The sequence below is a fragment of the Kogia breviceps genome, chromosome 11, assembly GCF_026419965.1.
Source record: "Kogia breviceps isolate mKogBre1 chromosome 11, mKogBre1 haplotype 1, whole genome shotgun sequence".
NCBI classification, from domain to species: Eukaryota; Metazoa; Chordata; class Mammalia; order Artiodactyla; family Physeteridae; genus Kogia; species Kogia breviceps.
Genome location: NC_081320.1, coordinates 12,942,579 through 12,955,710, shown reverse-complemented (window position 1 = coordinate 12,955,710; position 13,132 = coordinate 12,942,579). Strand labels below are relative to the sequence as shown.

At 41.1% G+C, this 13,132-nt stretch overlaps 1 protein-coding gene across 2 annotated transcripts in view; it reads left to right on the top strand.

Annotated features, from left to right (window-relative positions):
* The first annotated feature begins 3,606 nt into the window (after positions 1 to 3,606).
* Positions 3,607 to 13,132, top strand: part of SMYD1 (SET and MYND domain containing 1) — a 40,104-nt gene continuing 30,578 nt past the window's right edge. The window contains exon 1 of one of the 2 annotated variants that reach the window (XM_059079361.2): positions 3,607 to 3,869. In XM_059079361.2, the coding sequence (XP_058935344.1) occupies positions 3,733 to 3,869 (137 nt within the window). In that variant the 5' untranslated portion in view covers positions 3,607 to 3,732. The remainder of the gene's footprint in view (positions 3,870 to 13,132) is intronic. The other variant, XM_059079360.2, reaches the window with a different exon arrangement.

The following is a 13,132-nucleotide window of genomic DNA, read 5'->3' as shown; positions in this document are numbered from 1 at the left end:
TTCTTCAGATGTGATCTTGCCTGCGTGATCTACCTGCAGGATTGCTTAAGGGGGCTGTTGGGGGTAGAGAGCTAGTCATTTGTTAACTGTTTAATTCTTCATTTTTACATCTTTTTATCTAGGAAAAAAATCAACAGATTAGACAAAGCATGGTGTGTATTCAGGAGAACATAAGTCAGGAGTTAGGTTAAATTACCTAGTGATCTCATTCCTATAATTAGGTTCTTTCAAGGTTAGAGGGGGAACAGAAATGGACCAACAGGAAAGGGGCAAAAGAGCTGCTTTCAAAATCTTGTTTATAATTATCTCAGTCTAGAACTCTGTTTTATGTAATCTTAGAGCAGTTTTTGTAAAGTTTTAATATACAATAAATTTTCCAGGAAGGCAACTTCTTGTTAACTGAAGAAAGATTATACTTTCTTTCAATCAGAACTTGAATAGGAGTCATTCACCATTTCAGAAAATCATGTCACAGACAACAATGGCTTGTGTGGTATTTGTGTTCACAAAATCAATCTTTAGCTCTCACTATCATAGTGATTCTACTTAGAGGTGCAAACATCTGACTACTTTATCATGTTTTCTAGTGTAGTTGTACTCAAGCATGTGTCTTGTGAGCACATTGACATATTTAATTTACAATGAATATATATACTTTTATTATAATTTAACTTTCATTTTTATTTCCCCCTCCTTAGGTTAGACCAGTGTCTTAGTCCATTTGAGCTGCAATAACAAAATAGCAAAGACTGGGTAGTTTGTAAGCAACAGGCATTTATTTCTCACATTCCTGGAAGCTTGAAGTCTTAGATCAGGGTGCCAGCATGTTTGGCTGAAGGTTCCCTTCCAGGTCACAGGATTCTCCTTGTGTCCACACATGGGAGAAGAGAAGGGCATAGGGCATCTCTCTGGAGGCTCTTCTATAAGGCGCTACGTAATCTCATTCATGAGGGTTCTACCTTCATGATTTAAGTACCCCTCAAATGTTCTACCTATTAATACCATCACCTTTGTGGGTAAGGATTTCTACATATGAATTTGGTGGGGGACACAAATGTTCAGACTATAGGAGTTAGTAATTTATGTTTTTTAAGTTTAAGAACTGATAAATTCTGTATGAATTTTATTTCAGAGCAGCAAAAGGGATTTTATATAATACTTACTATAATGAGAAACTAAGTATAATACTTTATGTGTTAGTTTCCTATTGCTGCTGTAACAAATTGCTTAGTGGCATAAAATAACAAATTTACTATGTTAAACTTTGTTGGTCAGAAGCCAGAAATGGGATTCACTGGGCTTAAATCAAGGTGTTGTCAGGGCCATGCTTCCTTTGAGGGCTCTTGGGGCAGCAGCTGTACCCCTGCCTTTTCTAGTTTCTAGAGGGTGCCAGCATTTCTCTGCTCATAGCCCCTTCCTCCAATTTCAAAGCCAACAGTATAGCATCTTCAACTGTCTCTCTGACTCTGACCCTTTTGCTTCCACTGTTACATCTCCACCTGACTCTGACCCCCCTAACCTCCTCTTATAAGGATTCTTGTGATTCCCCTCTTGGGGAACCCCTTCTTGGGCCCTCTTGGACAATCCAGGGATAATCTCCCTCTCTCAAGATACTTAATTTAATCACATTTGCAAAGTCCCTTTTGCTATGTAAAGTAACATATTCACAGGTCTGGGGAGTAGGACCTGGACATCTTTGGGGAACCATTATCCTGTCTACCACACTTTAATAATGTAATTCTTGTTGTTCTGATAAGGCTGAGACTCACTTGAAGCTAAAGCACTGGGTTTGATGCTCCCTCTCTCTTTCTGACTTGGGGCAGGTAGATTTCTTCCTTGACCTTGGCTTGGGCTGAACCTGTTCCAGGGTTATAAGTGTCTAGAGGAGAACAACACCATCCCTACCAGGCTGAGCTGCTAGCTCCCAAGGGTGGACTCTGGCTGTTGCCAGGCAATGTGGATGCAGACATTCATTTGAAACTAACCTAAAGAACTCCTTTTTTTTTTTTTTTTTTTTTGCGGTGTGCGGGCCTCTCACTGCTGTGGCCTCTCCCTTTGCGGAGCAGAGGCTCCGCGGCCATGGCTCACGGGCCCAGCCGCTCCATGGCATGGGGGATCCTCCCGGACCGGGGCACAAACCCGCGTCCCCTGCATTGGCAGGCGGACTCTCAACCACTGCGCCACCAGGGAAGCCCAAGAACTCCTCTTTAATCATTTTTTTTTCCCTGAGAGCATGTGATGTTTACTTTTGGGGCACCCAGTTTTAAAGGTCTTAACGTGTTTTGGTCTTTCGGATACATCAGAAGTCACTGAGTTATTCTCTGGTTCCAGGGACTATGTGTTATGACCTAAAAATTGGGATACATGGTCTGACAGAGGATTCTGCACCTGCTTCCAAGAGTCAAAGAAGTTTCAGGAGATGCAATTTGCTTAAAGACACATTAGAATTTCTAGCATATCTTGATGGTTTGGGGAAGATAACGTGACAGAATAAATAAAATAAATTTGCTATCATTTAATAAGTTCTGTACTAAGTACCCAGTGCTGTGCTATGTCCTTTGTATATATTATTTCATTTACCAGTGAGGTAGAAATTATCACTCTTGCTTTACAGGTACTATCTCAAAGTTGTCCTAGTAGGCTCAAAAGTCAAACGCAGATCTATCTGACTCAGAAGCCAGTTCTTGTAAACTACTACACTCACAGAAACCTGTAGCACAGAAATCTATAAACAGATGCATCCCTGAAACTAAAAATATTACCTTGAAGATAAGCCATAGCTCCAGATCTGCAAATGTCTTTCTTTTCAACATCAGTGAGAGCTGCCTGGAGATCAAGATGAGTAGCATTTAGTTCAACAGAGATTTTAGAATAAGCCTTCCAATGTCCTCATTCCTGGGAAAGAAGAAGGTATTGCTATTTTTCTGGCAGCAGACACCCATTTAAGGGAGATGTGATAGAACGATAGACACGAGGGTTTTCATTTTCAAGGCCTAGCTCCTCTCATAATACAGCTTGAGTAATACATCATCAGGGAACGCTCAGACCTCCATGCCCCAGGTGGGGCTGTTGTGGGAGCCCCAGGTAATACTGGAAAGAGGGAGGTCTCTTGGAGCCTAAACAGTTATATACACCGCAAAGGGGTCAATTTAGCATCTGCTGTTTTCTGCCAACAAACTACCTGTGGGGGAGGGAGCAGGGAAACGAGGGGCCCATCTCACTTGAGAAAGTCCAAGCCTGACAGCTGAAGGGTCCCAGAGCAGCAAGCATCACCTCGCCTCTTCTCTTGGACCATTTCAGCTGTCTGCTTTGGATTGACAGAGGCATCTGGCTGCTAAAAATACCCTACTGACTAAGTGCTGCCTATTCCAACTACAGCTGAGCCTGACTGCAATCCAGGACTTAACTACTCCTTGCAAAGGAACTTTTCAAAAGTTTTCAGGCCCAATCTGAGAAGTACACCAGCCCATGATCATTTTCCACTTTGTCAGCTTTGCTGGGCGGTGAATGGGACCCTTCCCAGGTCACTGTCCTCTGGCCTGGCCCATCCCCGTCTCCAGGAAAAGAGGCAGAGGGGGAGTGAGGGCCCAGTGGCTGAGAGGGGGTAGGGAAGGGGAGGTGCCTGTCCATTTATAGTCTTGCTGTTGGGATGCTGAAGGTGCTGAAATAGCAGCGAGGACAAGGGACTTGGCTCAGTGTTAAATATCTGCTGAGCTGCCCGAAGGTTCTGAGATGACGATAGGGGGAATGGAGAACGTGGAGGTCTTCACTTCTGAGGGCAAAGGCAGGGGTCTGAAGGCCACTAAGGAGTTCTGGGCTGCTGACGTCATCTTTGCCGAGCGGGCTTATTCCGCAGTGGTCTTTGACAGGTACGGAATGTGGGATGTTGCCTTCTTTTCTCCCATTGGTTTGGCCGGTGCCACATTCTCGAATACTTTGCTCTCAAAATCAGCCAAAATCAGCAGGGAAAGGGGTACAATCCATGTGACCATTGATAACGCCGGGCACTCGGACAGCTAAGCGTTTGCTGGCATGACTGTTTCTGCAAAGAGTCATGGCCCATGGGATTTGCTCTGGTGCCCAGAGGGTTGCAAAGGTGAGCAAAGGCTTTGGGGCACGCTCTCAGAGCACCAGGGAACTTGGCTGAGTGGGAGTGCTGTGTGTGGAGAGGGTGGAGGGACAGGGAGTGGAGAGGTGGGTGTGTTGCCCGAGGAAATGTTCTAATACGGAAGGGTCCATGTTTTTAGCTTCTGAGGTGTAATAAATATATTAGAGGATTAAGTAATTGCTGAGACTTAAAAAAAGGAATTGTAAATACACAAGTAACTCTGGAATCCACTTACCTTTAAAAATTAGAATATCTCGGGCTTCCCTGGTGGCGCAGTGGTTGAGAGTCCGCCTACCGATGCGTGGGATGCGGGTTCGTGCCCCGGTCCGGGAAGATCCCACATGCCGCGGAGCGGCTGGTTCCGTGAGCCATGGCCGCTGAGCCTGCACGTCCGGAGCGCCTGTGCTCCGCGACGGGAGAGGCCACAGCAGTGAGAGGCCCGCGTACCGCAAAAAAAAATAAAATAAAATAAAATTAGAATGTCTCCAATGAACTGGAATCCTCTTTCACCTTTCCCACCCCATGTCCCAGTCCCCTCTGTCTTTCCTCAGAGATAACCCTTGTTATGATTTTAATGTGTTTCCTTCTAGAATGTTCTTGTACTATTACATATATGTCTATCTCTATCTATCTATGTACCTGCCTGCCTATGTATATCTGTACTTATCAAGAAGTATAGCTGTAGTTTGTCTGTTTTTTCTTTTTAACAGAAATGGTGTCATACTTCTTTTTTTTTCTGGCTACACCATGTAGCTTGGGGGACCTCAGGTCCCCGACCTGGGGTTGAAACTGGGCCATGGCAGTGAAAGCCTGGAATGCTAACCACTAGGCCATCAGAGAACTCCCAATGGTATCATACTTCAGATGTCATTCTGGAACTTGCTCTTTTCACTCAACAACATGTTTTGATATATATCCTTATGGGAATTATAAGTCTATAGCCACTTCTTTTAAATCCTCAAAGATCCGTGTTTTTCCTGCCCACATGTAGATCTATCCATGTGGATACATATGCTATATGGACTGCTGTGGATTTTAACTGCTGTGGATTTTCTACCCTATGAACTTTTGAAAATCTATTCCCCTATTGAGAGACATTTGGTGGTTTCCAATTTTTCATAAAAACCAACACTTCTGTGATCAAAATCCTTGACCATGTCCACTTGTATACATGTGTGATTATTCTCTAGGATAAATGGCTAGAAGAGGAATCACTGTACCATAGGGTGTGCTGTTTACCATTTTAATAGGATCTCCAAAGTGGCTCTATTAAATTACATCCCCATTTCCCCACAATCCTGTCCATACTTGACCACCAAACTTTTAAAGTAGTACTAAATCTTTCTTTATTAACAAAAGAAAACAAGACCCTGCACTGTGATAAAATTATGACAGTATTCTCTGAGCCCCAGAACTGGGGTGACCTGCCTGACGTTGAAGTGGTCTGAATTAAGATGGCCTCTGATAATCTAGGCTTTGTGGTTGGCTCACTGTATGACCATCCTGAGAATAGGCAGGGCTTTTCAGAGATAATGTGAGTAGCATTTAAATTCTCATTTCTTCCAGCTTACCAAGACCTTCAGGGAAAATGCAGTGAACAGAGTATACGGCTAGCTACAGCTGAAGAATTTAGGGGGGCTGAGATGACAGTAATACCTCTTCAAGGGGAGGGTGTCTTTATTTACTTGTGTGTGTGTGTGTGTGTGTGTGTGTGTGTGTGTGTGTGTGTGTGTGTGTGTGTGTGTTGGGGGCAGTTGAGGAGTCAGTTGGATTCAGAATTAAGACATAAAAAGCTAGAAACACAGGAACTCTGAAGAATGATCTTGTTACGATTGCTGAGTTGCCACCTTGCCTTTTATGGAACACCTCTGTGGGTGTCTCCAATTCCCTAAAAGCCAATATAGCCAATCACGTTTCATTTTCAAGAGCGTTTGGAATTGAGCAGGTTTTCCTTCCATTACAAGAGTAAAACTTAGGAAGAAAAAAAATGTATCTTCACAGGAAGCTAACATTAACATTGTTGTCTATTTCCTTTCAGCTTATTTTAAAACATAGGTTTCATTTGTACTATTAGCTGGGGTCTTATAAACTCTCATGGCTTTTCATTTAATGATTTAAGTACCTTCTGTGTTACTATAGTCTCTTCATAAACATAGTATTTAACGGCTGCATGCTTTTTCACCACTCCTTTATAACTGGACATTTAGGTTGTTTACCTGTTTTTCTTACTATAAAGAATTCATCATTCATTAGAAGTAATAACTATAAAACACTTTAGTGTATGTTGTGGATAAAATGCTAATTACATCTTATATTATTGTTACAACAGTAATAAAAATTAGGATGATTGGAGTAAACAATCTTTAAAATGATTAAAAACAATCTAAAAGACTATTTTAAAAAGTGATTTACCCAGCACACCTGAAATTAACATATTGTTAATCAACTATATTTCAATAAAAAAGAAAGAAATATAGATATTCAAATTACTGTTTCACAATTTTAAAAAAAGTGATATACTCAAACTCATCACTGCACAGATGAGGGAACTGCTTGGGTGCACCTGAGATAGCCCAGAGAGGCGTCAGAGGAAAGCTTTGCTCATCCTGTCTTCACTCCAATTTTAGGCTCCTGTTGAGACTCAGCTACTGTAGAGGAGAAACCTGACTGGAGAGGTAGGACCAGGTGACCCACAAAAGTCACTCTATAAAAGAGGCACCTTCTAATCCATGTTATTGCAAGCCAGGCTTTCTGCCTTACCCCCCCAAACACAAACATGAGGAAAGATTTTATCTTTAGTTGAGTACTGCATTAAATGAAAATCTCTTCTTGCAAATGATACATGACATGTACATGCATGTATATATGTATGTTATGAAGCATTACAACAAATGAACCCCTGTGAAACCACCATCCTACTTAACTAGAACATTCTAATACATGCATCTTTCCTGTCTTTCCCTATCCTGTCTCATACTTGTTGCAAAGGTAACTACAGCAGTATCCGAATTTTGTGTTATTTATTCCCCTGCCTTTTGAATGGTAGTTTTATCACATATGTACATAGTCCTAAACAATATATACTTTAGTTTTTATAGTTGATTTTTCATCTTTTCTATATAGCTTTTTTTTTTAAGATTTAATTTTATTGATTTTTGGCTGTGACGGGTCTTCATTGCTGCGTGCAGCCTTTCTCTAGTTGTGGCGAGCGGGGGCTACTCTTCGTGGCGGTGCGCGGGCTTCTCCTTGCAGTGGCTTCTCTTGTTGCGGAGCACGGGGTCTAGGCACGCAGGCTTCAGTAGTTAGCGTGCAGGCTCAGTAGTTGTGGCTTGCAGGCTCTAGAGCACAGGCTCAGTAGTCATGGCGCACGGGCTTAGTTGCACCGCGGCCTGTGGGATCTTCCCTGACCAGGGACTGAACCCGTGTCCCCTGCGTTGGCAGGCGGATTCCTATCCACTGTGCCACCAGAGAAGTCCCAATTTATCATCTTTTAAACCATGGTATAATGTTATATGTGGTTTTATGCCTCTTGCTTCTTTCACTCAAATGTAGTTCTATTATTCATCCATATGGTTTTGTGTTACTAAAATGAATAAGTTCTGTGTGTGTAGGTACCACAATTTATTTTTCCATTCTCCTGCAAGTGGTTGCTATGGACATTTTTGTTTGTATCTCTTGGTGAACAGATACATGAGGTGAGTATCCTATATCGCATAATATATGCGATTTTCAGCTTTAAAATATAATGCTGCACAGTGTCTGTCATGCTGACTTGCAAGCTGAATTGAGTCTTTGCTAGAATAGACTGGCCTTAGCATTAAGAGCAACAACCCAGGCCTTTATAATATAGTCCTTAGTCTGGTTAGGATCTCTTTAATTTTGCTTGCTGGTAAAACAGCTGGTCTGCTTAAACATAAAGGAGCAAGAATAAAACAGGGATAATCCTTTCAGACCTGGCAAATGTGTAGCACTTGGGCTACCATGATCCCTGGCAGACATGGCTAATCGATCAGGCAACTCCTTTCTCCTGAACTCCAACTTGGCCTCAGAGTTCTTTCTAGCAGGGTACTCCAGGGAGCCACTGCTAATCTACCAAAACTTGTATTTAAAGGAAAGCCTATTTGCCATCCCTTTTAGGTATTTTGGGTTGGGTGCTGGAAAGGGATGAAGGTGAAGTAGGTGGGTAAGGTCAATTTACCAAGGAGTTGTTTTTCATGGATTTGGTCTTTCAAAATGGATGAGACCCCAGGGGTGGTGAAGGAGCTGTTCAAGGTTTCTCTCTGCCCTTCTAGCTCTGTACTTTGAGGGTTCCCAGTTCTAGGGAGGACAGAGACTAGGAGCTCCATGATTCCTTAGCCTGACTGATCCTGCTTATTTCTGCATGAGGTGGGACTAATCTGGAAATTCATTATGCTCTCTTGTATAGATTTTTTTTAATGTATTTTAGAAAATATAGGAAAACCAAAGTAAGAAAATAAAAATTCTCTGCAACCTTAGCACTTACAGAAAACTAATGTTAACCTTCTGGTATATATCATTACAACTTTTTTTTTCTTTTTTTTAAAAAAAATTCAGGTATAATTGGCTTCTTACAATTCTTTTATGCAAATATGATGCATCTAAAATATTTTCTTGATCCCAGCGATTTGTAGGTGGAGGGTGGTGGTGGGAGAAACACTGTATTAAATGTATACCTTGATCATAAAATGCTTCCCTAAATTCAAGATATTAAAATATTTGGGAGAGGTTATTTTACAATGAAAGGAATGTGAAACAATATAGTATTTTATCAATTCTAGAATACATGTTTCATTTTAACATCTCTGAAATCATGATGTATCCTAAAAATCTATGGCTCATTATGATTTAATTGGGAGCATTTTGATGCTGTTGTTTCTTAATGGTAAAAAAAAGTAGTAGTGCATTTAATAATTGACGATATCTTAGATTCAATGTAATTAATATATACATTTTTTCTTTACACGAAAGTGGAAGTATTGTGCAACTTGTCTTCCTTACTTCACGGTATATTGTGAGCAACTTTCCAAACCTTGATTATCCTTCCAAAGCATTTTTAGTGACTGTATAATATTCCTTTTGTTGACTGTTGTCCATCAATTTGACAAGTGTTATATTTTGGATATCAAGGTTGTTTCCTACTTTTCCTAGTAGCTCTTTCCTTATGTCTCTGATTATTTATTAAAGATGAACTAGAAATATATATTTTGGATTCAAAAGACATTTTTAAGGCTCTTAATATAGATCTCCAAATCACCCCACCAAAGGGTATCAAACCAGTTTTCTCCATGAGCAGTAGAGCATTTGCCTCTCCTTCCCAACTCTGGCCAACACGGAAAGCTATCTTTTACTTTTGTATTTTCCACCTTAACCTTTAAAACTTATTTTACCATTATTTTGTTTTGAAATTTTTTATTATTATTAGGGAGATGAAAGGTCCTTAAAAATATGTTTATTGGGGAATTCTCTGGAGGTCCAGTGGTTAGGACTCTGAGTTTCCACTCCTGGGGGCCCAAGTTCAATCCCTGGTTAGGGAACTAAGATCCTGCAAGCTGCACAGTGTGGCAAAAAAAAAAAGTTTATTGGTCGTTACATTTCTTCTTTTGTGATTTGTCTATTTTTTATTGATGCCCTCATTTTAAAATCATGTGTAGCTCATTTGTTTTTTACTTCTTAATGTTCAAGACTTCTAAATTTTCTGAATTCTTTTGCATCATTTTGTTTTCTTAGCTCATTGGATTTCTTTTCTTTCTTTTTATTTTATTTTATTTTTATTTATTTATTATTATTTTTTTGTGGTACGCGGGCCTCTCACTGTTGTGGCCTCTCCCGTTGCGGAGCACAGGCTCCGGACGTGCAGGCTCAACGGCCATGGCTCACGGGCTCAGCCGCTCCACGGCATGTGGGATCTTCCCGGACCGGGGCACGAACCCGTGTCCCCTGCATCGGCAGGCGGATTCTCAACCACTGCGCCACCAGGGAAGCCCCTTCTTTCTTTTTAAAAAAATATGTATTTATTTGTTTGGCAGCACTGGGTCTTAGTAGCAGCAGGTGGTGTCTTTAGTTGAGGCATTCAAACTCTTAGTTGTGTCATGTGGGATCTAGTTCCCTGACCAGGGATTGATCCCAGGGCCCCTGCGTTGGGAGTGTGCAATCTTAGCCACTGCACCACCAGGGAAGTCCCCAGCTCATTGGATTTCAATTCTTTTATAGTCCTCAATTAGTTTTGACTTTCTTTAACTTTTCGTGTCTTTTATATTTAAAACTATCCATTTTTCTCATTTTACATGTATCTTTTAAAATGATGTCTAAGCTTTAATTTTCTTTTTTTTCTTTTAGTTCACTTTTATTCCAGTTACTTATTGTCATTGCATCTTTCATTTTCCTTTTTTAGCTTATTTAGTTCATTTTACATCAAATGGAATGAGAAGATAAATGGTTTTAGTCTTAAGTGTGACTCGGGCCTCAGCAAGGAGATTGGATCCTTATCTTTTCTGTGCTTGGTCTTGGAAGGAACCTTCCAGTCCTCTGAAGTACAACCTCCATCTTTTCCAAACTGTAAAATCAATCAGTTGGTTAACTCAGTTGACCCACAGGCTAAGGTCCATGGGGCACAATTTATTACAATATGAATAAAATCACACCTTCACCATCACCTTTAAACAATACCCACAACCAAAAGATACATGGTCAGCCTAGAATAGATTCCAAAGAATTCACCAGGGGCATGAATTTGAAGCATGTTTTACAGTAACATTGAAAAACTTCTCCTAATAGCCATCTACCAATAACAAACTGTCATTTGCAAGAAAGAGGGTTCTGAACTTTTTCTTTTTTTAATTGACAGAAGAGTAAGAAATGGGCACCTTGAGCAGAAGATACAGAGGCATATTTCAGGTCAAAATGGGAGAGATAAAAAGTCCTAGCCAGGGCTGCCCTGGTGGCGCAGCGGTTGAGAGTCCGCCTGCCGATGCAGGGGACGCGGGTTCGTGCCCCGGTCCGGGAGGATCCCACACGCCGCGGAGCGGCTGGGCCCGTGAGCCATGGCCGCTGAGCCTGAGCGTCCCGAGCCTGTGCTCCGCAACGGGAGAGGCCACAACACTGAGAGGCCCGTGTACCACACACACACAAAAAAGTCCTAGCCAGAGCTCAAGCCATTTAAGAAGGTCTTAGGTATCCTTACCTTTAGAGACACCAACTCACAACATGTCAAAGTGTAGCTTTGCTTACCACTTCTGAATGGACTTTCATAATGCAGCTTTTGAAATTGTTATTAAATTCCAGTTTGCATTTTTGTTTTAAAAAAATTTGGAACTCATAAAAGGTGTTATCAGTCCCAATCCTTTTCCTGGGGCATCTGCAAGCTTTTAGGCCTTTGACACTGAGCTTCTATTGCCTGATAGGTAGAACAGGGCTGTTGGCACAATCTGGAGATGGAAAGGGCTATTTCCAAGGTTGTATATTTCCTGGTGACAACCTGGCAGGGATGATGTACACGAAGAGTAGGGCCATAGAGGGGAATTGAGTCATGTGACCCTGAGGAGCTCTTCCAGCCTGAGATTTCTGGGTTGCACCATTTCTTCAGTACATGCAAAGGACTCCAGCGCAGGAAGAGAAGGGTGCTAAGCTAATATAGGAATAAAGCTTGTTCTGATTATTATTTTATTTTAGCATCAAATACAAGATATGGCATAGGAAATGTGCTTGTGGGCACCTCTAGAAGCCCAAAATACTATTTGATTATTCGTTTTTTAACAGTCCCAGATGTCTTGAGTTTAGAGTATATCTAGCCTACTGGTTCCTAACCTGAGCCCACGGATCCTTAGCTAAGGAAACACCTATAGTTGGAGGATCAAAGTTTGTGTGGATGTGCCTGCATGCTTTTTATTTCTGGGGAGAAAGTTATCTCTTTCAAAATGACCCTCAACCCAGAGGAAGGTCGACACCCATTGAATTCATACAATCCTCTCTTACAGATGAGGAAACTGAGGCTTAATGCGGCTTTCCCCAGGTCACAGGAGTGAGTCATAGGGCAGGTATGAATCTCCCAGGAGCTTGTCCCCCCCATCCCCTGACACACAAGTGGGCCCAACATTGCCTACTTAATTTTCTTTTGTTCTTGTCAGTCCAATTAATATTATTTAGCCTTAATAAAAGAAAGAATGCACACCCATCAATTTCAGAAGAATAAACATCTGGTTCTGGGGCTTGAGAATAGTTAGCTCCAAAAACTCATAGGTAAGAAATAGAAATATACATGTGATTATACAGGAAAAAATGTGCTTATAATAAGAAACCAATATATTAGTTTCCTACTGTTGGTGTAAAAATTACTACAAATTTAGTGGCTTAAACAACACAAATTTATTATTGTACAATTCTGGAGGTCAGAGATCTGAAATGGGTCCACAGGACTATGTTTCCTAGACTTTTCTAGCTTCTACAGAATGCCTGCACCCCTGGGTTTTATCTCCAAAGCAGCTACGTAGCATCTTCTCCTCCTCTGACCTGCTGCCTCCTTCTTATTAGGACCCTTGTGATTACCTTATAGGCCACCCAGATGATTCAGGATTATCTCCCCATCTCAAGGTCCTTAATCTTAATTATATCTGCCATGTCCCTTTTGCCATGTAAGGTAATTCGCAGTTTCCAGGATTAGGACATTGACATTTTGGGGGGGCTATTTTCCAGCCTACCACAACCAATAATATGAATTTCCTATTAATCCAATTTATCACAAAAGATGTTAAGAAGTGGCAAAGGATAGTGGATTTTTTTAAAGTTCTTGACCAGCTCCTAAATGATTCTGTTTAAAGAGTTGAAAGTGCCCAAGAGAATGTGAGAATATCTATCTATCTATCTATCTATCTATCTATCTATCTATCTATCTATCTATCTGAGTAGGGAAAAATAAAGATAAGAACATGAGAAAAAGAAAGGTATTTTAAAAGTAATTACTGTCCTCCGGCCTTTTTTGAAAATCAAACCAACTATGAGCTTCTTCAG